Source organism: Pagrus major, chromosome 5 (assembly GCF_040436345.1).
Source record: "Pagrus major chromosome 5, Pma_NU_1.0".
In the NCBI taxonomy this organism is placed as follows: Eukaryota; Metazoa; Chordata; class Actinopteri; order Spariformes; family Sparidae; genus Pagrus; species Pagrus major.
In genome coordinates, this window is record NC_133219.1 from 36881624 (window position 1) to 36908123 (window position 26500).

General features: G+C 44.4%; 2 protein-coding genes across 2 annotated transcripts; both read left to right on the forward strand.

Annotated features, from left to right (window-relative positions):
- The first annotated feature begins 562 nt into the window (after positions 1-562).
- On the forward strand, positions 563-15013 carry LOC140995375 (tRNA (32-2'-O)-methyltransferase regulator THADA). The gene is made up of 31 exons (XM_073465350.1): positions 563-680; positions 764-944; positions 1029-1115; positions 1194-1221; positions 1299-1447; positions 1523-1645; positions 2477-2597; positions 2798-2937; positions 3028-3112; positions 3190-3326; positions 3407-3604; positions 3708-4437; positions 4544-4696; positions 4804-4913; positions 5006-5166; positions 5248-5390; positions 6033-6197; positions 6288-6436; positions 6539-6676; positions 6769-6873; positions 6971-7171; positions 7248-7398; positions 7542-7794; positions 8533-8769; positions 8856-9060; positions 9381-9569; positions 11021-11268; positions 11350-11502; positions 11584-11853; positions 12100-12302; positions 12396-15013. The coding sequence occupies exons 1-31, from the start codon at positions 571-573 to the stop codon at positions 12644-12646; spliced, it is 5574 nt and encodes a 1857-aa protein (XP_073321451.1). The 5' UTR covers positions 563-570; the 3' UTR covers positions 12647-15013.
- A 2360-nt stretch (positions 15014-17373) lies between these two features.
- On the forward strand, positions 17374-25825 carry pik3ip1 (phosphoinositide-3-kinase interacting protein 1). The gene is made up of 6 exons (XM_073466637.1): positions 17374-17607; positions 17743-17871; positions 18211-18327; positions 19863-20051; positions 20159-20237; positions 23804-25825. Exons 1-6 carry the CDS (start codon positions 17496-17498, stop codon positions 24018-24020), a joined length of 843 nt encoding a protein of 280 aa, XP_073322738.1. The 5' UTR covers positions 17374-17495; the 3' UTR covers positions 24021-25825.
- The last annotated feature ends 675 nt before the right edge of the window (positions 25826-26500 follow it).

Consider the following 26500-nt stretch of genomic DNA (forward strand, 5'->3'; position numbering starts at 1 on the left):
CAGTCTGAAATAATATGTATCCCCCCCTCACAAATGGACAGATGAAGCCTGACCATCAAATGATTTATTTTATGTGTACTTCAGATGCTACTCTATAACCTCTGTGATTATGAACAAGTTTCCTCTCTTCTAGCCAAAGATATGGGGGGGAAGCATATTATTTCAGACTGTCAACCTGTCTGCCAGAATTTGTATCCCCCTACTCAAAATGGACAGATGAAGCCTGACCATCAAATGATTTTTATTTATTGTATCCCCCAGTATCTTTGGCTAGAAGAGAAGAAACTTGTTCATAATCACAGAGGTTATAGAGTAGTATCTGAAGTACACATAAAATAAATCATTTGATTGTCAGGCTTCATCTGTCCATTTTGAGGAGGGGGGATACATATTATTTCAGACTGTCAACCTGTCTGCCAGAATGTGGCCTCTAGGTGGCAGTGTGTCGCTGTGGCTGGTCCATGACTGCTGCTCTGACAACAGTAGAGTAAGAGTTGTCACGTGACCTGGGAAGCAGCGTGCTGCCGGTGTGTCTGACAACATCAGGAGGACAGAGGAGAGATTAAAACCATGCTGTCGTTTGAAGAGCTGATGACAAGTCTGCAAGACTGTGTGATCTCTGAGGACCAAGTCAGCCAGACGCTCGGGCTCTTCACTGACAAACTGTCTGAGTCCTCCAGGTTGGTGTCTGTAACCCTCAGCATGTCTGACAGCATCACATTCATCACAGTTTATCATGTATAATCCTGCCTCGCATGAACAGGAGCAGTGTGAAGCGATGCAAGGAGCGCTGCTTGGAGGAGGCCGTGCAGCTGCTGAGACAAACACCAGAGCCGCAGCTGCAGCTGTTAGAGGAGAGACACCTCCTGCTCCTGGTCAGGCTGCTCATCTCCCTGCAGCTGCAGATGGTCAACATCTCCACAGCCTGTCGCAAAGTGGACCAGGTCAGTCCCACAGCACGTCTGCTCACTGTAAAGAGCTTAAAACTAAAACTGGAATCTCATTGCTACGTCATATTTGCTCGACAGATGTTGCAGCTTTTGGCAAAGGTGGACCACCAGCTGGTGTTTAGAGAAACCCATCAGTGTTTGCACTCTATAGTCCACACTGACCAGGTACAGAGCTCCTCCTTCACATGTGTTTATCTTATATCTTATAATCTTATGATAACTTTGATCTGTCTTCTTTTTCAGATCTTGTCTTTCGAGGATCTGCAGAGAGGTTGGTGCCGGCTTAAGATGATGTTTTATGACAGTATGTCACTAATTTCTCATGCAAGTCTTTATTGCATTTTCTAGCCTGTATGTTCCTGGAAGACAGCGCCGTTGGTCGTGAGGTGTACCGGGAGTCATACCCGTCCCTGCTGAGTAAAGTGTCCGAGTTCTTCCCTCACGTTTTGCGTCAGGAATCCCTCAGAGATGGACCGCTGTGTTACATCGCTGTCAAGGTACGTGAAGAGCTAGTGTGCTTCATGAATCGGTCCATTCGCTGTTTACTGACCTGAGGACTGTCATCTCTGCAGGTGTGTTTGCAGATGTTTCAGCTGTTGTCCAGTGAAGTGGCCCCTCTGGTGTGGGACGAGGAGCACAGGAGCCCGACAGTGCAGGAGATCCTGCAGGCTCTCATGGACATAATACTGGGACAGGTTTGTGATTGATTATTCATTCATTCATCAGTTCAGAGTCAGTTAAATTAAAAGAAAGAGATCTGTACAGCTGTAACTTTGCTTTGTCTTGTCAGTCTGTTAGAGGTGAAGTATAAATACTTTGTTACTGAAGTATCTGTACTTTACTTTTTACTTTTACTTCCTACAATTGAACACAAATATCTAAGCTTTTTACAGACTCATTACTTTAGTTTCATGCATTTCAGGGGAATTATCCATTATTTTGTGTTTTGCGTCGTTGCCAACATCCCAACATCACAGAACTGATTTCAACCATTTCATCAGCGCAGACGTAGCAAGATGGAAACAGACAGAGAGGAAGACGTGTTAGTCTGCCTGTATTTTCTTATTTTCTCACTTCGTTGTTGTTCGGGATGCCGTACCAACCCAAAATGTCAGTATTTGACGTCCTGGGAATGAGACTCAACAATCAGTTATCTTTCTGGTGCGTTTGGGAACAACTCAGACAATTTATTTATTGGCTCGATCACTGATGGTGAAACAAGGTATCCTGGATGAGTTTGTTAACTGGTGTGAGGCAAATTCTCTCCAGCTTAATACAAATAAAACTAGAGAGAGAGGAAAGGGACACACGATCAAGTGTTTATCAAGGGTGACTGTATTCACTGCTTCATTGCTTGATATTTTTCACTATCTGTATTTAACAAGAACAAACTCAGTTAGATTGTGAATATGTTTTGCAAGATTGTGGGTTAACATCACCTGAGTGGCAGGTAAAAGGACGGGCAATCCTTTTTTATTTAACAACTGCCACAACTAACTAACCAGTCAGTGTTTCCTGTGTCGCAGTGCTGCAACAGGGACACCCGTCTTCTGGCAGGCACTGCTGTGGCCATGCTGGTCAACACGGCACCAGATAGCAGAGCTGGAGAAGCTGCTGCCTGGAGTCTGCTACAGGTCTCTAACTCAGGTACGTAACCAATCATCAACACTGCAGGACAGATAGTGAGAGCATGGGTAAAATGACAGTCTTTGTATCCCGTTTCTTTCTCTGTTGTCCCATATCCAAAAAAAAAACCCATAAATGCTATAAGTGCTACAGATTCTACAGCTGAGTGTGAATTCCTGGAGATTTTCTTTTTGAAAATTGTTTTTCATGTCACTCCTCAGAGCCCTGGCTGCTGACCGTCGGTGCTCTCCAGGTGCAGTGCAGCCCTACCTGTGAGGACGGAGTGGACCGGCTGGCTGTGAGCAGGGGCCTCCTGACCTGCTGTCGACCTCACATCTTGCTCAGTTCACACGTGGATGAAGTAAATCTAGCCAAACGTTCAGAAACACGCTTTACTTTTAGTTGTTCTTGATTTCATGACCAAAATCCATCATTTCCTTTCTTTTTTCAGACGTGTTTACTCCTGAAAGGTTTGTTTCCTCTGGTCTGCGCTTTGTGTGAGGAAAAGCTGGAGTGTCTCTACTTTGCCTTTGAAGGTGAGTTAACGTCCAGGTTGTTTATTCACGTGCATGAATGATGATATCACCTGTTCTAATGTGACATGTGGTTGCAGTATTAACACTGTGGCTGAAGAGGGTTAAAGAATGTCTGGCTGATATCTGGAAGATGACGGGCGCTCGCCTTCTGCCTGACGACAGCAGCCTGCAGCGAGAGCTCATTCACATTATCTGGACCAATGCAGAGAGCCCAGTGAGTCTAATTAACATCTGACCTCATTTTGACTTCTCAAATAATTTAAAGACGTATTACTTATCGCTGTGTTTTGTCAGGTGGAAGGTGTGTCAGAGTTTGTGCGCAGCGCCTTCAGTCTGCTGCTCGACCTCTATAAGATGGACTGCGAGCAGTTTCGTGACACCGAGAAGCCTCTTTATTCTGCTCTGCTTCAGCGAATAATCAAACTACCGTGGGAAGCCAAAGCCAAATATCATCGCCTTTGCGCTGTGCTGCCGTACGTGGGTACCGACATGGTGAGGATTAGAAGTTATTACAGTGTCAATACCTCAGAATAAGTGTTCTTATGTTGTTGGAGAGGTCATGTTGACTCTGGTGTACGTTTCTTTAATCGACCAGGTGCTGGATCAGTACGCTGAACTACCCAATCATCTCCTGAAGTGCTTGTCGGCCAATCACCTGTCACCATGTGGGTCGGAGCTCTACAAGTGTCTGATCAAGCAGCAGAGGCGAGAGCTGTGTGACGGCTCGAAAAAGTCTGCTCCTCACACCGAGCTGGATCTGGCCAATCAGTGGGCGAGGCGTTGGCGGGCTGTCCTTCACGAGGCGCTGACGTCCGATGTGACTCTTCTGCAGAACAACAGCTCGACACTGTTATTACCCTGCACCTTTCAAGTCTTCCCCTCTGCTGTTCATCCTCTGCTGGCCTCTCTGGATCCATTCGACCCCGGCCACCTCCACGCCTGGGCCTGCATCATGAGCTCCTATCGGGCCGTGACCGGAGGCTCTCCCTGGGCTCTGCAGGGGAGCTCAACCCTTGACACCCTGCAGCTAGCCCTGGGATCTGCAGATGACAAAGTGCGTCTTGCTGCTCTGAACCTCCTCTGCTGCAGCCCAAAGACCAAAGACACTCCAACCGCAGAGGAGATGTCAATAATGAGGACGTTTATTCCTCAGAACCTCAACTGTGAGTCCTCACCTTTTCGCCAGCATCTTCAGGCCGGAGTGAAGAGGTTTCTGGTTCGTATCAGAGACGGCTGCTTGGCGCATGTCAGGGGACAGAAGGGCAAAAAGAAAGGAGATGCCAACGACTCAGAGAGGGCACAAGATATACTGGAGCAGGGAATAGGTGAGATAACCTTGCCTTTTTTGCATTGTTAGCAGTCTTAATTTCTGTCTTTCCCTTCCTTTGTCTATTTTCCATTCTTAAAAACCTTTTTCTGTATATCCTGCAGGGTTTGTTGAATGGCTGGGTCAACTTCCATACTGCTATCTGGCACCAGGACACAGTTATCAGAGGAAGAAGACTGTGTTGCTATTGCTGTCTGCGGTGCTGGAAACCTGCACGGACAGTTGGAGCCCGGACAAAAAGAAAGGACAACCTCCAGGTCAGTCCGGAAAAACTTTGATCGGAAAATGCCAACAAAAATCTTATCTTGTTTTTTATATTATTTGGTTTGGAATTGAAACGAGCCTCTTGAAATAATGTTTGCAGCGAGTATGGGGTCTCTTATTAACTGTGCCAGACAAAGAGGACAGTGGGATTTCACCTGCCGGACCAAACAGCTGGTCCTGATCAGCTGTTTGGAGGATTCTACAAACGAGGTAGAGCCGCATTGATTTAACTCGTATGTCTTTTACACAGGTCAAGCCGAAGATTTTGAGAATGCATGAAGACTTTTTATTTTATTTTGCAGATTCGGGAGCTCTCAGCCGGGTTGTTGTTGAGATATTTCCCACCCAGTTTCCCAGATGATATCGCTGCAGTGATGCTCATGCGAACCAAGCAGCTTCTGTGCAGCCCTCGAGTGCAGGAGGCTCAGATGGGAGCACTGATGATGAAGGTCCTCCTTCAGAAGTAAGTCTCTCCTCCTACATACCCTCGTTCTGAAGTAAAGATGCAAGGATAAGCAGTTATCAATTGTTGTTCCACCTTTAGATCACAGGACCTGCCTGACGACGGCAGTGGAGGTGACCCCAAGGCCTCCAGCATGGTCAAAGCCCTGGTGAAGGAGCTGGAGGAGCACTATCTGACAGCCAAGGCCGACATGATGCTCGCTGCCAGGACCAAACCTATACATGGTGAGACTTCAGATCTACAACAGCGACATCCACCATAAATTATGCTAATCCACAGCGACCCAATCGCCAGAATAATGGTAATGCTGCAAATCATGGATATGTTGCACCTTTATATTTCTTTATGTTGCAACTTACTGTATGTTTCTTTAAATATGTTTTCAATTTTATGTTGTCACAACGCTGTGCTTATGTTTTGGTTATGTTTAGGCATGAAAACCACTTAGAGTTAGGAAAAGATCACATTTTGGCTTAAATTACCTGCTTTGGTCACCAGAAACACAGCTGGAGATTTTACCAACGTCTTGTAAAAATTATCAGTTTCTTGTCAGCACAAAGACGCCTTGTTATGTGTTGAGGTCTCCTTAAAACCACCCGGTCTTGTGCCACAAACACGACTGGAGATGTCCTGACTTGTCCTTATAAATATCAGTTGTTTTGTCGCTACAAACACAGCTGGAAATGTCCCGAGGTTGAAACATAGACTCACATGTCATGTGCACGTGATTTGACATGCATTTTAGAAATGTCAATATGGTATGTAGCCTTTAACACATACAGATGTGAACGTGTCAGTGGTCACGATATCGATGATCCCAAGAAAACCTTTGTGTTCTTTAAAATCTGTCATGACTTATCTTCCAGGTGTTCTGAGTGCACTTCAGAGGTGTCTGCTCGAGGCTCCCGGCAGTGTTTACAACACACTCGACCGCAGTCTGACCGACGAGGTGCTCAGCCTGCTGGAGAAGATCTCTCTGCTGCTGCTCGGCGTTCTGTATGGAGACCTGGATGCTTGTGCCACTGAAAAAGGTAACGGAGCAATCTGCAGAAAGAATGTAGATTTGTGGATGAGGTCCACAACATTTCAGGTTTTATTTATGTAAATCTCTTCCGTCGTAGATGCCCCCCCTTCTTTCTGTGATATGGGAAACGCCATCAGCTCGCTAATAGCCGAGGCATCAGGAGGAGGCCAAGGGGATGAGGAGGAGTGTGTGCTGCTATCTGAAGAGCACAGCCTCGTCCTCACCTGCTGCTGGGTCTCCCTCAAGGTAAAACAGAGCCAGATGCACCAAACATGACATTTTAGCTTTGCATATTTGCTGCGTGTGTATTTTTTCTCAATAACATTTGCTTTCATGTTGTCTTATCAGGAAATAGGAATCTTTTTAGGTTCTCTGGTGGAGAAAATCCTCATCGAATCGAAGCCCAGCAGGTGCCTTCTGACAAAAGATGATCTAATGAGAGCATCAAAAGTGTTCAAGAATATTCTTCTCAGATGCCGTCAGTGGGTACGTTACGTTATAAATCCATTTCGATGCATTAAGTCTGAATCGCCTCAACTCTCTTGATCTTCACTGAGAAACACATTTCTCTCCACCAGGGGGCAGTAGAGGGATGCTGCATCGGCTTCACCAAGTTCTGTGCCTCTCTGTTGAGCAGCGGTGATGCAGAGCTTCGGGACATCCCGGCCAACATGCTGAAACAAGTGAGGGATGACACATGTTTGAACGCTCCTTTCATAAATAAAAGGAGACTCTGGACTGTCAGCTAACAGATATGTTCCCTCTCCTGTCTCTGGTCAGGGGCTGCAGGTGGTGCAGTCTCCTCGTCCCACATCTGTGACCCGGCGGGCTGCAGGGTTACCTATGCTCATCCTGTGTGTCCTGTCAGCAGGGGAGGCCAGTAAAGCAAATCCCCTGTTAGCCCACAGTATTCAAACCTTACTGGAGACGGCCAAAACCCCTCTACCTGAGAAATGGGACCAAACGCTGGACCTGCCGCAGGTTTGTAGACACAAGGAGGAGGATAGTGTGTGTGTGTGACAGATGTGATCATGTGATCGTTTCCTTTCCATTACAGGTGTGTGCGGTTCACACTCTGCAGGCCCTGGTGCGTGGGTCAGGTCTGGGAGTAGCTGTCCTGCAGTTCGCTCCAGCTGTGGTCATTTTGTCTCTGACTCTGCTCAGCTCTCCCTGCTGGGCCATGAGGAACGCTGCGCTGCAACTCTACAGTAGGTGCAGATTTATTTGATCTTAAAGATATTTTTAGTTGCCTTGTCGCTGCAAAAATAAACAATAAAATAGATTTACTCGATGACTTGGCTCATCTCTAACCTCTACACCTGACACCACAGTGATTAATATGTGTTTCCAGGTTCTCTGTGCTCGCGAATGCTCGGCCAGCGGCCCAGCAGCGATGAGTGTGGCCCCGCCCAGCACGGCATGTCCCCCCTCGCCTTCTTCTTCCACTACCCTGCGCTCCAGCCCTTCCTTCTGGGCGAGCTGAGAGGGGCAGCGCAGGACCTCCAGGGTCCATCTGATGAGGCCAAGCTACACCTCCAGCCCTCGCTCTACCCGGTCCTCACTCTGTTAGCACAACTCCAGCCCGGTGTCCAAGACTCAACAGAGTAAATACTGAATTAACTGTGGTTTTCATCATGTTACATAGGTTTTTATTACAAGCTAATGTCAGGCCAGTGGATTCAGTAATATTTTGCTCACATTTAGCAGCGAAGAAGAAAGAAAACAAGTTGTTTTGATGTTTGATTGGAATTAAAATGAAGGTTCCTCGCTTAAAGGAATAGTTTGACATTTTGGGAAATGTGCGCTTTTTTTGGTCAAGAGTAGGATAAAAAGACAAAACTCAGTTTAGCATAAAGACCGGAAATGGGGAAGACAGCTAGCCCGTCGCTGTCGGAAAGTAACAAAATCCTCCACGTTGTATTGAAACGTTATCTGGCACAGAACGCCCGGGCAGCTGGAAATGCAAGATCACAGGAACACGTGATCCTGCAAATATGCCGTCTACGTGTCAGGTCCAGTAATGCAGTAAATTCTCATTTTTACACTATTTACACAGCACTTTGTTGTATAGATTTAAAGAAAAGAAGATATATAAGGTAAGTATTAACCAGTTAGCTTCAGGGTTGCTGCAAATTTTGTTGCTTTCTAGTCTTTATGCTAAGCTAAAGCTAACTGACGAGAATAATGTCTGTCTATTCTCTTGTCGAACTCTTGGCAAGGATTTAAATAAGGGTATTTCCTAAAATGTTAAACTATGTTTATACAAAGCAGTGGTGAAGGACTCCGAGGACACTGAATATTATTTGACCAAGTGAATATCCTCTCTGGTTTTCCTCTGCCAGAACTTTGTCCGACTTCCTGCCTCCTCTGCTGCAGCTGTCTGCCAGTCCTATCTACAGCGTGAGAGCGATGGCCTCGAAGGCTTTGGTTGCCATGACTCCCCCCTCAGACTACGAGAACATCCTCGTCAAACTGACGGCTCAACTGCCCAATCCACAGGAGTGCCGCTGCCACAACCGTCTCCACGGACAGCTGCTGCAGATCAGAGCTGTTCTAGAGAGAGCGCTCTGCACGGTCAGGTGAGACTTAATTAAATTAAGTCTTAAATTTTTTCATTGCACGCTGTCAGAGGCTGTTTTACATCCCGCTGCGTCTCTGTTCCCAGCGCCCCGTCAGCCAACCTGTGTGAGGTGCTGCGCAGGGTGGACGCCTCGCTGTGGCTGGTGACTCGGGCTCAGCGCTGCCCCCTAGTGAGGGCGGCCTACCTCAGAGTGGCAGACGCTTTGAGAAGATTCTGCTGCGAGTCCTACCTGTCGAAGCTCAGCGACACACTCATGCTGGACCTCCAGACGCCACAACAGGAGCTGCAGGTGCTCAACTGACACACACTTACATGAAAAACTAAAGGGACATTTAAACCTTTTATTGCTAGAATATGGGAAGAGATGTCCCAACGCAGATCAGTTTTAACAGTAATTTTTGCTTATTTAGCCTCAAACACAAAAAAATGCACAAAATCCCTCCGTGACCTTCGTACAAAACACCTTGACAGTGCATTCATACATGACCCCGTCATTAAAAGTAAAAAACTGATGAAGAAAATTGGTTTTCAGGAGCTATTAGGCAAAATGCCACCGGGATGCCTGCAGCACATATGTTTTCTAATACTTTATCTCTGTATTCTCCACAGGTTGGGTTGTCATCCTTCCACCAGCAAGCCATCCATTTTCTATGTGCGGACCTGACGTGGGCACGCCAAATCTGGGACAACTTCTCTGCAGCGAGCCCTGACCTGAGGCTGTCGTTGGTCACATGGGTGGTGGAAGGGCGGGTTTTGCAACGGGACAGCTTAAAAACGGTCATCCAGAGGGTGTTGAAGGTGAGACACGATCTGCTCTCCAGACTATAGCGCGGAGAAAAAAAACCTGTCAAACAGCTTTAAGTGTAACAACCTTCTTACAGCACAATGGAAGGAAACAGAGGAAGCAGAACATAATGCTGACTACGGCTGAAATCTGGCTGGAGATCTTTTTCTCCCTCTGACATAAGAAAGGGTGTGTCTATAAACTATTATACTCGAGGAGTATAGCATCGAGGAGACTTAAGTGCAGTCAAGCTGAGGATGTCTGTCCTTCTATTATGTTCTGTTCATGTAGGTCATGTGGATAAACTCTCCGGCATGTCACATTATCTAGACCAGCCAGGTGTGCCTTCCTATGAATATCCTGTCGGTGTTTAATTGACTCTCCTTTAAATGAGCGTGATAAGATACGACACTGCGTATCTACAGACTGCGTGTGAAAATCGAGGCTACTGTTCATGTGGCCCAGTCATTTATTTTACTGCAAGTGTCACATACAAAGTACAAATCTGTCTTAATTTATTTGATTTAGTTTGACTATAATAATGGTAATTGTAAATAAAATAAGACACTCATACTTGCCAACCCTCCTGATTTTCCCAGGAGACTCCCGTTCTTCAACGCCCTCTCCCGGTTTCCCTCCCTGATCACAATTCTCACATATTTTTCCCAATTAATGACAATTTTTCAAACTTTTTCCCCTTTTCGTCATCAGAACCTGTGTCTGGCACTGTGCAACGTGTAGTCTGCTGTACTGAGTCAGAGACGCACAAATAAAAGGAGAGGAGAAAGAATATTTAAACACATTTAAGACGCCCTGGAGAGTCTTAAAGGGCTCGGGTCGGGATGGGTCAGTCCTCATCGAGAGGCTGACAAACACATGGCAGTGGCGTTCACAGACTCTAAGGGGCAGAGGCAAAAAAATGAATGAGGGTGAATTATTCTGCGTTATTTTTCTGAGAAATAAAAGTTGAATTTAAGTTATTTGACACATTAATGTTGCATTTGGATTATTATTTTATTGTCATTCTTTAAATGTCAGCAGATTGCAGGAAACAGTCCATGAATCTCACATTTTCTGGGGTTGGACTCCCAGAACCTCACTTTGGTTTGAAATCCTGCCTATTTGTTAGGTCTCAAGGTTGGCAAGTAGGAATACACCGTGTACTTTAAGTTGTAAGGACTAAATAATAAGAGAAACACATTATGGGATCATTTAAACTAATAAATTGGGATCTGAACATACTTTTTAAACAAGGTGTTTGAACTACCACTGAAATGGTCACATCAGTGTGTGATTAAAGCAAACCAAAAGAATCTTGACTTTTATTCCACATGTCACAGATGTTTAATATGCAGTGACGTTCATTTAGGGAATATGAAGCCTGATGACGGCTAATCCAGGAAAACCAGGTTGGCATTTAAAAGCACATTTAGTAAAGGATTGTACACATGCTCTCTGTCTCCAGTCGAACCTGAAGGAGGCGTTGTTGAGCCGCAGCGTGGAGTACCGCAGGACCTACCTCGCAGCCCTGGCAGCAGTGATGGGCAGTGATGGTGATTCTACTTCCTTACCACAACATCTGGAGGAGCCGGTTCCGCCCAAGTGTCTGGATTTGTTGCTTGGGGACCTGGAGGACGAGCGAGGCGGGCCAGAGTTTCTGTCGCAGGCTCTGCACGCGGCTAGTCTGCTGCTTTCCCAGTGGCAGGACTCCAGGTCTGACACGTTTTATTGTTTGGTGTTTACATACTGGAACACTCCTGCCCTGCAGCTCTGACTTTCTTCTGTGTAAATCAGTCCAAAGATATCTGTGGTCCAACGATGGTGTAGCGTCCTGGAGTGCCAGCGGTCCCCAGACGCTCCTGAGGTGCTGAGGACGGCGTGTGCTGAAGCTTTGTGTGTGGCTGGAGTTCCTCTAATGAGAGAACGGCACACTGCCATCATGAGCAGGTATGAAGGAAGCCAAATGAATAGAAAACACTCTCATGAGCTGAAATTATTGATTATTATTGTTGAATCTTTCATTTTCAGGTTGATCAACACAGGCCTGCACTTGCTGCAGGACCAAAGCCAGCAGGTGAGGATGAAAGCGGCCTGTTTTGCCTCCATGCTCCACCACGCGAGAGGAGGAGGAGAGAGCCAGAGGAGCGTCTACCTCATGCAGGTCAACCAGGCTCTGCCGCTCCTACTGGACCTGCTGCTGGAGGAGTGCTGGGACAGTCCAGGCACACTGGAGGTGCTGCTGTGTAACCTGCCTCAGCCTGACCTCAGATCTGTGCTGAAGGAGGCCTCAGAGACGGGGTACGTTACCTCAAATACAGTAAACAGTAACTATTAAAGACTTCTTCTCTGTCGTCTGTGGAGAAAGTCACCAGACTCCCTCAATTTTGAGACTTGTTGCGGTAGGGGAAACTTTATAAACTTTGTGAAACGCTGTCTACAACACATTCTTAACTATTTGGGCCTTCCTGAAGCTCACTTGTGACCGGATGGTAAAACCCGGTGTGAACAGCTTCTCTGTGTTGTGTAATTGTTTGTTTTTTTCAGGTGCTCCAGTCTGTATGAGCAGGATGAGGCCAATGTGTTTGCAGAGCCCTCTGTGATGTCTGCACATGTGCTGCCCTACCTGCTGCAGATGGCTGAAAAATCCTCTGAATCTGCTGCTTTGGCACAGAGCCTGTGTTCATGGGCTGAGGAGAGCGCTGCGCAGGTTCAAGACAGCTTTGCAGTCTGTAAAGAGCTCCAGTCAGGTACCACATTAGCCTGAGTATAAGAACGTGTTAGATGAATTCATGCGTGATGTGTGAGTTGTGTTACAGTGCAGTTATTTATTCTCTCTCCAGCTGAGGCGTTGACCCCGGCCTGGCTGGCTCTCCTCATGGACCCCCGTCTCCACAGCACCCTGTGCGGCCTGTTCACCAGGGCTGCCTTTCTCCTCCAGCTGGTGAAAAGGTCCGATGATGTGCGACACCTTTCATGTGATCTTTCATCGCTGCGCATGACTTTACAGGACGTTTGTAGGCTGCTCAGTCAGAGCGGTGTCCACTTTCCCTCCGCCTTAACAGCTGCTGTGACTGGAGAGCTGCCAGTGTGACGGAGTGGAGGGTTTTTCTCTGTTCACTCACCGAGCGAAGCCTGTTGGCCGCACAGAGGCAGGATGAAATTACCGCTGGACATTTAAGGAATGCTTATGCCGTCTAAATGTGCAGGGATAGTCTTGAATGAGTGATGCATCTGCTGATGCTGCAGTACACCAGGACCTGGCAGGAAGACTTAGTTATGTAAGAGCTCAGTGCTTCAGTCTGTTGTATCCATCATCATATAACCTGTATAGAGAAGAGACCAGCTGGGCTTCAGTGAAGCAAAACGGCTTTTCTTCATGAGCTCTAGAGGCCAGTTTTAACTATAAAGCTTTTAAATATTTTGTAATTGAATACTTTTTGATGCTTTATACATTCTTAGGATAAAACCTTTTTATGCAGAGATAACCTCAGGTTTGTCTTTATGACCGCTGCCTCGCCGAAGCTCCAGTCTGTTTGTCATGTCTCGGCCGCAGCAGTCGGCGGGCGCTGACCGATGCAGTGATGTAATGCAGCGGCATCAGGTGAAATTGGCTGCTTGGTGCCCAGCGGGGGAATATAGTGTATGCTTTAATGCTCCATTAGAGCCCTTCTGCCTGGATAAGTGTCCATTTTCCAACCACATGAGGGCTGAAGATGACTGACTGGATCAGATAGAGAGCCATCAGTTGCTCTGCAACCAACCACACGCACTCCAGCAGTCTTACATCATCGCTCAGCCCACTGCTTTTGTTTGGGATGGGCGGCTTTCAGTAGCAGACAAACACTCACGAAAGACTGTGTACGTGCTGTGGTTGGTCTTTATTACAACTTGTTTTCAAAGAGGTGATTCAATTTTCAGAATGTAAACACATAATTTATTAAGAGAGTAGAGTCAAAGTTTCATACTGTATTTTTCACACACATATATACCTCAGCTAAGCTTTCCATTGTGCTTGTGAGCATCCAGATTATGCAATGAGCTTGTATTAATGATTAATACATAAAGCTTACGCAATGATTCCCTACGACCACGCCAAAATTAACACCTGGCCTGCAGAGCTCTACGAGATTAACGTGCGCCTTAGAGGAAGCTACAGGTGGTTCTTGTCATGTTCTTGACGCATTCTGTGGCAGAACATGACGCACACAACAAGGTTATGCTAGATAGTGGAAGTGGAGCAGCGCTGCGACATCCACACTTTTGTATAAAACCTTGAATGATCTTATCGAGAATTGTGGCAAAGGTTGAATCATGCCAGACTTCATGAAACTAACAAAACAGTATATTTAAGTTTCAAAGAATCATGTGCAGTTTGAGACAAAGCTTTGTAGCACAGACTCTTTGAAAAACAATCTTGAACTTTGCTCTACTTCAAGACAGAGGAGTGAAAAATGTGGCAGGATTGTGACAGCTCGTCACTACGCCTGAAAACAGAGGCAGGATGTGTTCACCTAAAATTGATTATCCAGTCAGATAATTCATCTACTCACTCCCATTAGTAAGGTGAAGTTTTGTAGTTCACAAAACATTTCTGGAGCATTCTCGTAAACAGTAACTACAGTTTACAGTAAAATGCTTCTTCTCTGTCGTCTGTGGAGGAAGTCACCAGACTCCCTTAAAAAAACACTCAATTTTGAGACTTGTTGCGGTAGGAGAAACTGCATAAACTTTGTGAAACACTGTCTACAACACATTCTTAACTATTTGGGCTTTCCTGATAATTCGGCAAATATTTTACATGAAGATATTTCAGTCTTTGTAAAAAAAACATGTATATATAAACGTATCTGTTTGTTCCAGTGATGCAGGTGTATATTGAAAACAGACTGATAATCCAGTCAGATAATTCATCTACTCACTCCCGTTTTGTAGTTCACAAAACATTTCTGGAGCTTCACAGCAAATCAGCGCTGCCGCCTTCTCGTTATCAACTGAAGTCAGATGGGAAAACAAATAGATAATGGCTGAACCTTCATTTTTTGGGTGAACTGTTCCTTTTAATTTTAATGGAAAAACACAGAAGTGCATTTAAAAAACAAGGCTGGGGGTCTCCTGGAGGCAGAGCCTGTATTAACCTGGAAAATAACCGTCTGCCTTAATAAAAGCTTTTGTTATTGTTGCTCGGAGTGCAGAGCCTCTCAGTGAAGCCTGCATCCTGCTAATGAAATGTTTAACTATGGCAACAGGGAACAAGGCCAAGTAGGTCCAACCACTTTAGTCTGTGTGTATGTGCGTGTGTGCGTGCATACAGGCATGTGTACAGCGCTCAGAGCACGGCTGTGTTTTTCCACTGCAGCAGCCAGTCATGTTTTTTATTCTACAAGTGTATTTTTTTAAAGAATGAATTGTACATTTAAAAAGAACTGATTACGCTGATTATAATAAAGGGAACAATTGAGGTTGTTATTCTTTTTGTTTCACTATTACTGCTGCTTTCTTTTAGTTTCCAAATTATTTTACAAGAAGCTTGAAATCCCCATGAAGCCCATGACTGCTGAATCACCCTCCATACTGTCACCGCTCACTTCACTGTAAATAATCAGCCTGTAATGATACAGCACAATGCAGGTTCTTGCTTTTCATCTATTTTGCTGCGCTTACAAGAATTTCAGTATCTCGAGTAGATAAAAACAGTCCTCAGCTGTGTCACAGATTTAAAGAATAAGTTCCCCACAAAAAATGGAAACCGTCATTACCTCCTCACCCCCGGGCTGATGGAAAGTCAAACATTTCTGGAGCTTCACAGCAAAACAACATTCTTCTAAACAACTGACGTCGATGGGGACTTGTTTCAAAATGTCAAACAAAACAAAGCAACAACAAAATAAAACATAAAATGGCTCCATGCAGTGAAATCTAAGTCTCCAGAGGCCTCAAGAGCCCCAAGTTGATCTGAAAAGATGTTATTTCGAGGTTATTTTCAAATCAATTTGGGATCACTGGGCTTCTGGAGACATGGATAGTGACAGACGAGCTGTATGGAGCCATTTTATGTTTTATTTTGTTGCTGCTGCTGTTTTACGTTTTAAAACAAGAATACTTGTGTTGTTCAGGAGAACGCTGCAACAAATGTATTGTGGACAAATCTCCACTGGACTTTGCATCAGCATGAAGCTGAGTAGATAATGACCGAGTTTTCATTTTTGGGTGAACTTCACCTTTAATCAGTTGCTTCCACTCCTTCAGTCTCTCATCTTAAGTACCCAAAAGTCATACTTGAGTAAAAGTAAAGATGTTGTGTTAAAATATTACTTAAGTAAAAGTGAAAGTCACCCATACAAATAGTACTCGAGTAAAAGTCTTATCTGATATTAAATGTGCTGAACTGTCGTCTGATCCAATATTCTGCATTTCACTGATTATCAGAACCAAAACTGTGTTTTTGTAATCCGATTACTGATAATAAATGTATTCAAAATGTCTACTTTGGCTCTGAGGCAGCATGCAAAGTAACTTGTAACTTAAGTCATCAAATACATTTAGTAAAAGTACAATATTTACCTCCGACATGTAGCAGAGTGGAAGTATAAAGTTGCAGGAAATACTCCACCAGGTATACACGTACCTCAGAATTAAACTTGAGTACAGTAGATGAGTAAATATACTTTTCCGTCAGTGGTTTTTGGTAACGATGGATGGTTCTGCATTTCTGCAGGGTTAGTCATGATGACATGACACAGTTGTTGAGTCATAATTATGATGGTTTAGGTCAAAATGATGTCAAAATCATAATAAATAAAAAGATTTATAAGCTTATCAAAATTCTGTGCTATAAATAAATGATTGTATGAATTATCTTCTGCAACTTCACTGAATCTCTCGATATGAGTTCAGTTCAGGTTGGTATGGAGCTCAACTTCCACAAACTCCTCCAAAAAACATGAGAAGTTTGTAATAATACACATCAAACTCAAAAAGTTGACTTTTTCCTGATAATTTTAACTGTTTGTCAAATATTCAAATATGTCTACAGTCTATTTGTGGTGAAAAATAGGCCTCCAGAGGTTTCACTGGGCTCAGTCCCAAAATCAGTTCACCCTGTCCAGTGTCACGCAGTGCATGCTGGGAGCTGCCTCCTGAATGAATGAGAATGAGTGTGATGGAGAGTGCTGGACAGATGCTGCGTGTTGACTCTAGTAATTGCCCGAAAACCCGGGTGAGCATCTGTTTGAAAAGTGGCTTAGTGAGCTTTGACTGAGTCAGGCTGCTGGCTGCCCTCTTTTACCGGCCAGCCAACAATGACACAGGGCCTCTCTGTGCTTTCCAGTGCAGAGGCAGATGATAGAGGTAAATACTATGGGCAGCTGTCCTTTACCGGCCCCTGTAGAGTCCAGAGGAAAAAACAAACAGGCCTCATGGGGAGGTAGAGGAAGTCTGGGAGGGATGCACCGAGCCCTGAGAGCCAGATAAGGAAGGATTATAAATGTTAAGTATTGAGTGAGTGTGCTTTAAAATGAAAATGGAAAGCAGAGCAGCTGTTTATAGGCAGACAATGTAAAACTAAGTTTAAACAAAAGTATGCATGAGCTTTTTTTTTTTTTTTTTTGCTTGTTTCTGGCCAGGCTGTGTGCCAGGATGAGCTTCCTGTTCAACTGTTTTTCAGCTGCAGCTCTCAGTCCTGTTGGGCATGAGTGGAACCTGGTGAGGCTTTAGGACCTTGAGGTTTCTACTGCAAAGGGCAGCTCCTCCTCCTCCTCCTCCTCCTCCTCCTCCTCCTCCTGGTGAAGGCTGTTTACGAAGAAAGCTGAGCTGCTCTGACAAAAACAAGGGCTGGGACTCCTGAAGCAGAAGCAGCAGTGTGTCTGAAGCACATTCAGTCACAGGCTCTTCACCTGTTTTCTACATGTTTTTGTAATTTTTGCTTCGGAGAAAATCTCATCATGATGTGTGTGAATTCAGGCCGTCAGCTCTGCAAGATGTTTTTCTCCCTGCACGTTGTTTTCCTGAGTGTGGTGATTGTGGAGAGCAGTGCATCAAATGGAAATCAAAATGGTAACGTGACTCATCCTGGACTGTTTTTTTTTTATATATTTATTTGTGTTCTGATTTGATTTAAAATATCTTGCATGGAAAATGTGATGCATCATGTTTCATTATTTATCTCACATGTCATGTTGTTGTTCTCAGACTGCATGAGGTCCAGTGGTGTGGAGTACAGAGGGGAACAACAGAGCTCCTCCTCAGGTCTGACCTGTCTGAACTGGACCAACACCACCAGAGACTATGATGTGAACGTGCATCCTGACTCACAGACAGGTAAACTCCACACTCAGGTGTCTTTTTACTGTCAAATAAAGGATGATTCTGTGATTTTTTTTGTGTTGTTATGTTGTTGAACAGTTTAAAGCAAAAGAAAAACTACAACTGGAAGTTTTTGGTTTCTGTTTTCTGGTCTTTTTAGCTGCTGTTTCCTTCCTTTGTGCTCATGGCGGCCTGTTCATTGTCGTGTGATGAAGTACTATTAATGATTAATGAATCCAGTGGTTAACCCTCACAGACAGACAGACAGGCAGACAGGCAGACAGACAGACAGACAGACAGAGGCCTGTGAGATGAGACATCAGTAACAGACTGTTTTCGTCGTTCCTCCTGTAGGTGCTGGAGATCACAATTACTGCCGAAACCCAGACTCCTCCGAGAGGCCTTGGTGCTACATTGCTGGCCCAGATGGGACGGTCCAGAGACAGTTCTGCGCGATTGACACATGCAAAGGTTGGCAAACACTGTACACACACTGTATGAAGAGATATTCACAGGAAAAAAAGGCAGGATAAATATAAATATTCTAGATTGATGGCACAGCCTCTCTGAAATGGCTGCTTTCTTCTCACGGGGCTCTGTGAGAGTTTTCAGACTCTGGTCTCTTGATGCTGCCAGCAATTACTTTTCTCTTCTCTGCTCATTATTTTAAAAAAGTGGGCTATTCTGGGGGAAAATAATGAGGTGAGATGTTTGTAGCTGTGAAAAAATGTTCTAATTAGTCGACACAACAAATGCAGGAAGCTTGATGAGAGAGGATGCAGCCAGATCTTTAAACTTTAAATGGGTCAGAGAAGCTTTCTCTTTCTCTTTAAATACAACAAAAAAACAAGTCATTGTTCAGAGATTAGAGACAACACACATGTGTTTTCTCTCTTAAGAGTGTGCAGTGGGTCAGTTGGTCAGGGGTAAGCCACTGTGAGAAGTCTCCTCTACTTTGGCCTTTGTTTCCTTCTTAACTGTGAAGCCAAACCCAAGTCACACAATAACAAAGCCCTGCAGTCACATGTTGAAAAAGTTCAGTTTCCACCAAGTGTCGACCCCGCCCCGACCACAGCTCATTGGCAGAAAAGGATCAGTCTTACCTTGGAGACGGCATCTAATTGGCTGCTTGAATTTATGACTTCACGCCTTTTAACTCCAGCAGAGTTTGTAAAAAACAATCCATGCAGAGGAGACGGAAACAGAGTTAAAGAGCTGGTGTTTACATCTGCAGCTGAACCTGTTTCCTGTGCCAGAGCCGAGCACGCAGAGCCTGTTTATGTCTGACATATTTGAAAAAAAACAACCTGCGGCGGCCGATCCTCCTGATTTATGTTGCAACAACTTGGTGAGAGCGTGTCAGGACTGTAGAGGAGGGTGTTGGTGTTAGAAACCACACGGCCCATTTGATGTGCTTCTAGTCAAGTCAAATAGAGGTTAAGTGTGTTTTAAGAGCATTATGACAAGCATCTTCACACTCTGGACAATAAATCAACATTAATAAAACAGTAAAAGACAGAACAGATAAAGATAAATCAGATAAACTGCTAGGCACACAATACCGCAAAACCCAGGAGCCACAGTGTCACAAACAAAATGTCTCTCCGGAAACAATGCAGAATAATCCGACCCTGTGACATCAACTTGTGTGAATCTCTGGCATAAACTAATATTCAGCAGAAATAGAGAGAGAGAGTCTGTGCACGCTACTGCCCCTCTTGGTGGTGATGGACGGTGGGATGATGGAAATCTTCTGGAAAAACAAATAAACTGTTCATGGAGAAAATAACCTGACATATAAAACCTTTGCAGCTCAATGCAGTGACTGATAAATAAAGGTAGCTCGTCCTATTCATCTGAAAATCCAAACATAACGCAGCTTGGTGATTTAAAACACAGCCCGCAATGTTCTAATGCAAACTGAGATATTAAAGGGAGAGACGCGTCTTTGCAAAGAGAGACGTTGAATATTGTTTAACACTGGTATTGTTTAATTGTGTCTCCAGAACAAGGCCCTACTGTGCCAGCAAAGGCTGAATCCCTCGACCCAACAGGAACCACTCCCTCCGCAGAGACCTTTCAGCCGGCCAAATCCGGCCCCTCTCAGGGAGAGGTTGCCGCCGTGCAGCCGGTGATGGGAATCAGCCAGCGAGTGCGAACAGGACCCAAACAGAAAAAGGACCTGGGAACACTTGGTATGTTGTATAAATCTTATTTATATGTTTCTGCACATGAACTACGTAACGTTTTGATGTGTTTAGGGTCATTTTTTAACCCTTTTTGTTCTCTTTACGTTTGTTAGGCTACGTGATTGGCATCCTCATGATGGCGATCATAATCGTCCTTGGAGTCGGCATCACGTTTGGCTACTTCTATAAGAGGTGAGTATTGACATCGCAGCAGGGTTATTAAAGGGAAACTCCGCCAATTTTACACATTAAAGTGTGTTCACAGGTTTTGGGGCGTTCTGCTGCACATGTGAAAAAAAGTCCAGAAGAAGCTGCATGTAATCTGATACATTTTCTCCAGTGATGTCACTGATTGGCTAAGTTGCATTGTGGGTAATGTAGGCACCAGATTTTGGAAAGCGGTCCACCATTTTAGCATTGCTCTCCTAAAACAATGTTAGACTCATTATGGACAGTTTAAAAACAAATGATCAAAATACAGTTGAACCAGAGCTATTGCATTTTTTATTCTACGCAGTCTTCTACATTACCCACAATGCAACTTAGCCAATGGGTGACATCTCTGTAGGCAGTTTATCAGATTACATGCAGCTTCCTCTGGAGCCACAAAAAGCCTTTATACTACTCTCTTAACATGTGCAGTAGTACTCCACAAGACTTGTAAACACACTTTAATGTGTGTAAAATTGGTGGCGTTACCCTTTATTGATTTGGTTCAGCATCAGATGGAGAGACATGAGACTTAACACATCTAATCTGTTTACAGGATGCTATTATTACAGCATGTCCCTCTCTGTCACTCTGGCACAAAGCCAGCTGCTGCAGAGGTTTGTTGCGTCTTCCTGTTTCCACTGGCGCGTGTCGTGTTGTTTTCTAGCTCAAAGACACACAGGAGAAATGGCAGTGTGATGTGTTAAACACATGTGATCGCGGGCACGTTAATGGTCTCAGCTGTTGTGCACATTCCCCAGCGATGCTCTCTGTTGTTCCACTTGGATGTAAACGAGACGTTTTATTGCTCCTCTGACGTCGACGGCAGCAGAACGCTGCAGGAAAGGGAAAGCTCGCAGTCTATTTTTAAGCACTTCAACTTATTTTATATTCTTGAAAGAGAAGGGAGCATCGAGGAGGAGGGTTGGATTGAAAAGAGAAGCCTGCATATTCGCTACAGTTATGTAAGATATGAAATGACGTCCCCAATGTTGTGAAACAGGGGACTCGGATTCCCTTCGGCACGGCACAGAATGCCCCGTACAGATCTTTGTTTGGCTCTCAAATCTGATTAGCAGTGCCCCGGTTTTTGTTTTCTATTTTAAGGAGGTGATAATTAATAAGGAGGAGAAGCATATTATGTCAGAGGGTTAATACCTGCTCTGGCATCAGCTCCAGTAATGTGATAGCTGTCTGGCGAGCGTGCCCACTGGCTGTAGACGACCACATGCCTCCTTCAATATAAACCGACTCTTTTCACTCTAGACCTCTCCAGAATGGAGAGAGTGTAATGCACCCAGAGGTTCATACTATACCCTCAGTGGGAACAGGCTGCCGACCAACCAGTTAGAGTCAGTTTGAGCAGCGACAAGGACACTGATCCCTCAAAGGCTTCCCACCCGCCAGCCCTGCATATAGCTTCTGCAGTGATGAGCAAGTGTTTTGACTGTATGCCCTCAAGAATGCACAAAAAAATATTAGATTTCATAAAATTTGGGGAAAATGTTTGTCCTCTTTCTTGCTCTCGTATCTGTCCAGAAAATATGTAGATCGGGCCAGCAGCAGTTAGCTTACAATAGCACATGTGGAAACAGCTAGCCTGGGTAGTTTGACAAGTAATAGTGCTTCAGGAAGTTTCCAGTCCTGGCCAAGAAATATTCTGGCCCATAACCCTGCATAACCCTGGGCTTTACACAGATTAAACAAACTATGTACAACATGCTAATTAGCACGTTCAGAGCTGATGGTAGGCAGAGTTACATCTGGACAGATCCAGGCGAGCTGTCCAAACATTTCCAGTCTGAATTTACAGATTGTTAGTCATAGAAGTTCATTCAACAACTGTAATGGCACTCAGTAGAGCGTATACCTCTGCCAAAGCCCAACAGTCCTCTTTTTTACTCACTCATAGATACCAACCACCCAAATACGCTGGATTTTTTTTTTATAAAGATCAATGAATTATTTCCAAGAAATTAGCCAAAATGTAGAACAATTCTGTATCTTGCAATGTTAAAGAAAGTGAGAAAAAATTCCTGGATCCATCCCTTTATCTGGATCAAGTAAGATCAAGTTAATTGGGTCTATTTTTTGGGCCGAGACCCATCCTCCATCCAAGATTAGTGGAAATCTGTTCAGTAGTTTTTGTGTAATCCTGCTGACCGACCATCATAACCACCTTGGCAGAGGTAAAAACAGAGGAATAAACCGAACACCAAGCGAAGGCAGAATAAGAAAACAAAGCTAAGCTAGGCTAGGTGCTGGCTATACAGATATTAGAGTGGCATTAAAAGGAATTAATGGTATTAAAAAGAAACCCAGATATGCTTGAAACTAAAGTGAACCACACCCTGGTGCACAGAATCAGTGGCTGTATACAGGCTTTAACAGCAGAGCAAAGTGTCGCAGTATGCTGCACTGAAGCAGGCAGGTAGGAAGTGTTTTTAAATCTCAGAGTATATCGCTCTGTTTTGGCTCCAGATCAGTGGAAAGCCGCCTCATGCTGCTTCTCAGCACTGTGTTGCCCCGGAGGAGATAAACTCCTCGCCAGCTTGTTCCCTTTCACCATCTGTCCCTTGTGTTTGCAGCAGACCAGGCTCAAAAAGGATCTGTTATCTATATACAGTATGTTATCTAAAGCTCCTTATCATGAGTGTTTAGTTTGGGTGGTCCCACAAAAGGAGTCTATACTTAGTATCAGCTACAGTACTTAAAGGTCCAGTGTGCAGGATTTCTGTCTGTTAGGCTGCATTTACACCAAATCCGGTTGGTGCAGCGGTGTGGGAGTGTCGCTCTGTGGTCCGTGTGCGTGACGTGTTGTGAACCCCCGCTGATCAGTTTGTCGAAAGAAGAAGCTACTGTGTTGTTCTGCTACTAGCATGCTGGTCCTGCTAGTGATTGTTTGTCTTCATCAACGGGTTAAAAATAACAGTGAACAACCAGGATGATGTGAAGAGTCATTTGTATTGGTTGATTTTTGGTTTTAAAGAGGCGCTGCTGGGGAACGTCTGTGTTGTGCTGGAAGCCGGTCATTGGTTTATGTTAGCAGCCTCTATTTCTAAACTAACGTTAGCTGCTGTTGATCTCTGTTAGCGGAGAGAAGCACTCGAGAATGTGCACAAAGTCACATCCTTTGGACTGTCATGGAAAATCCAACCTGAGTCCTTCACAAAAAAACAACTTAAAAAAACATTCACAGGCTGAGAAAGACGGGGAAGGTCTAATTTTTCATGTCATGTTACAATCCGCTCACATATGACCAATAAAAAAGGGATTAACACATTTAAATTGTTACATAGAGCCCCTTTAACTGTTTTGGTTCCACTTAGTGCTCCAAGCATCTAGTTTTTGGCCACAGCAGCGAGCTGCTTTCAGTAGAAAATCTCTGAGAAACCCTCAGTGTGCTACCTGAGGGGTAGAGTTAGCAACTAGCTGGTGAACATTATGGAGCAGCTTAAGAGCCAGACATTTCCCTCAGGAGTAGGTAACTCCAGATTTGTAACAGATGTGTGTGTTTAATGAATTTCTTTTGTGTATTTGGTGTTTAGGGGTCGGGACTTGAAGAAGCAGCACGAGCAGCGAGTGTACGAGCGCGAGATGCAGAGGATCACCCTGCCCCTGTCGGCCTTCTCCAACCCCACCTGCGAGCTGGTGGACGAGAACACCATCGTGATCACGGCGGACCCCGAGACCACGCCCGTCCAGGAGAGCGTGGAGGGCGCCGACCCGCTCATGGGCCAGCAAGCCGGTACCCCCGGAGCATGAGTCGGCGTTGTAGTCCTCAAACGGGGACCGTGATACATTCTTGTGGACCAAAACACTCCCATCATTGTCTCTCCTCTCTGCCTCCCTGAGTAACCTCTGTTTTAAAAGGAGTTGGGGAGCAGCGTGCGCTCCAAAGACTCGGACTGAATCCTGTGTCCTTTTAGTTTTTACACATCTGAGGCACAAACAAGATAAGCTGACACACAATGGACACAATCTAGAAACTATCAGAGGAATCTGTTGATAAAAAGGTCGGGAGGTCTTTAAAAATCATTTGTGATAGCCAAGAAAATCATTGGCTGCCCCCTTAAATAACAGTTTGAATTTCTAGTCAGATCAATGTTGACATGTGTGATGAAACCACTTCTCTTTAAAGAGATGGTGTTTCGAATGGGGGGGGTGTTTATAACCTTTTTTTGCTTTTTTAAGTATGTTTCAATGTGGTGAAGGTGTGAGGTGCAATGATGAATATGTGACTGATATATGTATTTTTTTTATCGACCCGCTGGCTGTGCCGAGGGAGACGCGGAGAGACACACTGGTGACACAGATGTGAGTGTCCAAAATAAAGTCATCCTCCTCCGAGACAGGATGAGGGAACTTGAGCTAAAGCAAGGTCCACGAAATACAAGGGAAACTGCCTTAGCGTGATACTTCTGAATTTGAATGTATTTGTTTATCCTTTCCCGAGTGATTTTCCTCTCTTTGTACTCACCTGACAGGGCCAGAGTGAATACAAAGTATGATAGCGTTCACAAAAAAAAAAAAGAGGACTTTGCCCTTTTCTTCCACAGGTTAAGGAGTGACAGGAAATAAACAAGAGCGCTCTCAGGAAAGCGTGAGAGACGATAGTTAGTCCTCAGGACAGAATAGCACTGCCACAACACAGAACAGATGGCATCGGAAAAAAGAAAGAGCCCAAAGGAGACTGTCTGAGCAGAGCAGGACGGTGTGTGTGTTGACGTGCTGCCGCCTAGATTAGATTCAGACATTTGAGTTATGCAGTTGATGCTTCAGGGTAGAGACAGGATTGAAGTGGAATAGAAACAGTCTGAAGAAGAGCCTGACTGATATTACCGGCCGATATTGGCCCGTCACAGGTCGGCCAATATGTGGAAACTTATTTTTACAGAACATGAAGAAGTTTACTGCTTCAGTCATTTTGGACAATGAAGTTTTTTGTTATCCTGCCTCCGTTATATACAAATCTTTATCAGAAGTGTTTGATAACCACATTTGAGGCATTGTTGCAAAAAATGTGCGTTAATGTAAATATTCTGTGTATAAAATAACATCGGCCGATATATCAGCATCGTCATCGGCCCCAGAAAATCCGTCAGGCCGCGGTCCAAAGTTTGTTGGTGTTCATTCAGAAAAAAAAACGCTCAAAAAACATGAATGCATGTTGGTTACCTGCTGTATGTTTGTATCAGGAGCCATTTCTCTGCATCTTAACAAGTAGAAACTACTGATCGAAGAAGACGTTAAGAAAAATACCTGCCTGACGTTAGAAATCACCGTTTGTTACATACGATGCACCGTTACTTCCCAGTGTGTTTGTTATCACTCCATCATGATCTTTGTTTTGGGATCGTTGCTGGATCCACTTCACTGGTAATCTTTTTGGTTTTTTTTTGCTGCTCCATTATTTCAAGCATCTGTGTGCTGGTTGTAATAATCATTTTTCTTCACTTACGCAACGTGTTCAAAAAATACTCTTGTTCAAGCATTTGAATTTAGTACTCGTTTGTATGGATGCAGGTTTTCACTGCTGAGAATGAAATAAAAACATCAAACACAGACAAGATGATGTCATGTAGTCTGTATATTTAAAATTACAGACTTAAAGGGTTTTTTTTCCTCCACGAGAAAAACAGAGCAGCAGTCACAAGTGTCTTATTTTAAGGTTTGTTCACAGTTCACAACAGGAACTTTTTGCACCAGCTCCCTCTGTTGGCAGATCTTAAACACATCACTTCAATCACTGGAGTCCCCTTTAGAAAGAAGGTTAAGGTGACAAGAGAAGATGAAAAGCATCTGAACTCTGATAGACCAGTTTCTTAATGTTACTCAGCGTACACACTTTGATACTGGCACACTTTTCATTCCTTTCTAATTATTCCTAATTAGATATGAGACATGAACTTTGAAGCGAAAGACTTAGGAGACAATATTCACCGTTGATCCATGGCTCTGTTCCAAGGTGCTGAAATTAGAGTTGATGAGAATCATTATTAAAGGATAGGTTCACCCAAAAATCCTGTCTTTATCTACTCACTTTCATGCTAAAAGTAAGTAAGGTGAAATTTTGTAAAACAAATCATTTCTGGAGCTTCACGGCAAAACAGCTTTGCAGCACTCTCCTAAAAAAACTGAACCAACCAGCTGAAAAAACGTCCCCATACAGCTCGTCCAGTGTAAACCAAGTCTCCAGAAGCCCTGACATCCAAGTTGATTTGAAAGCAGCTACAGTGAAGATC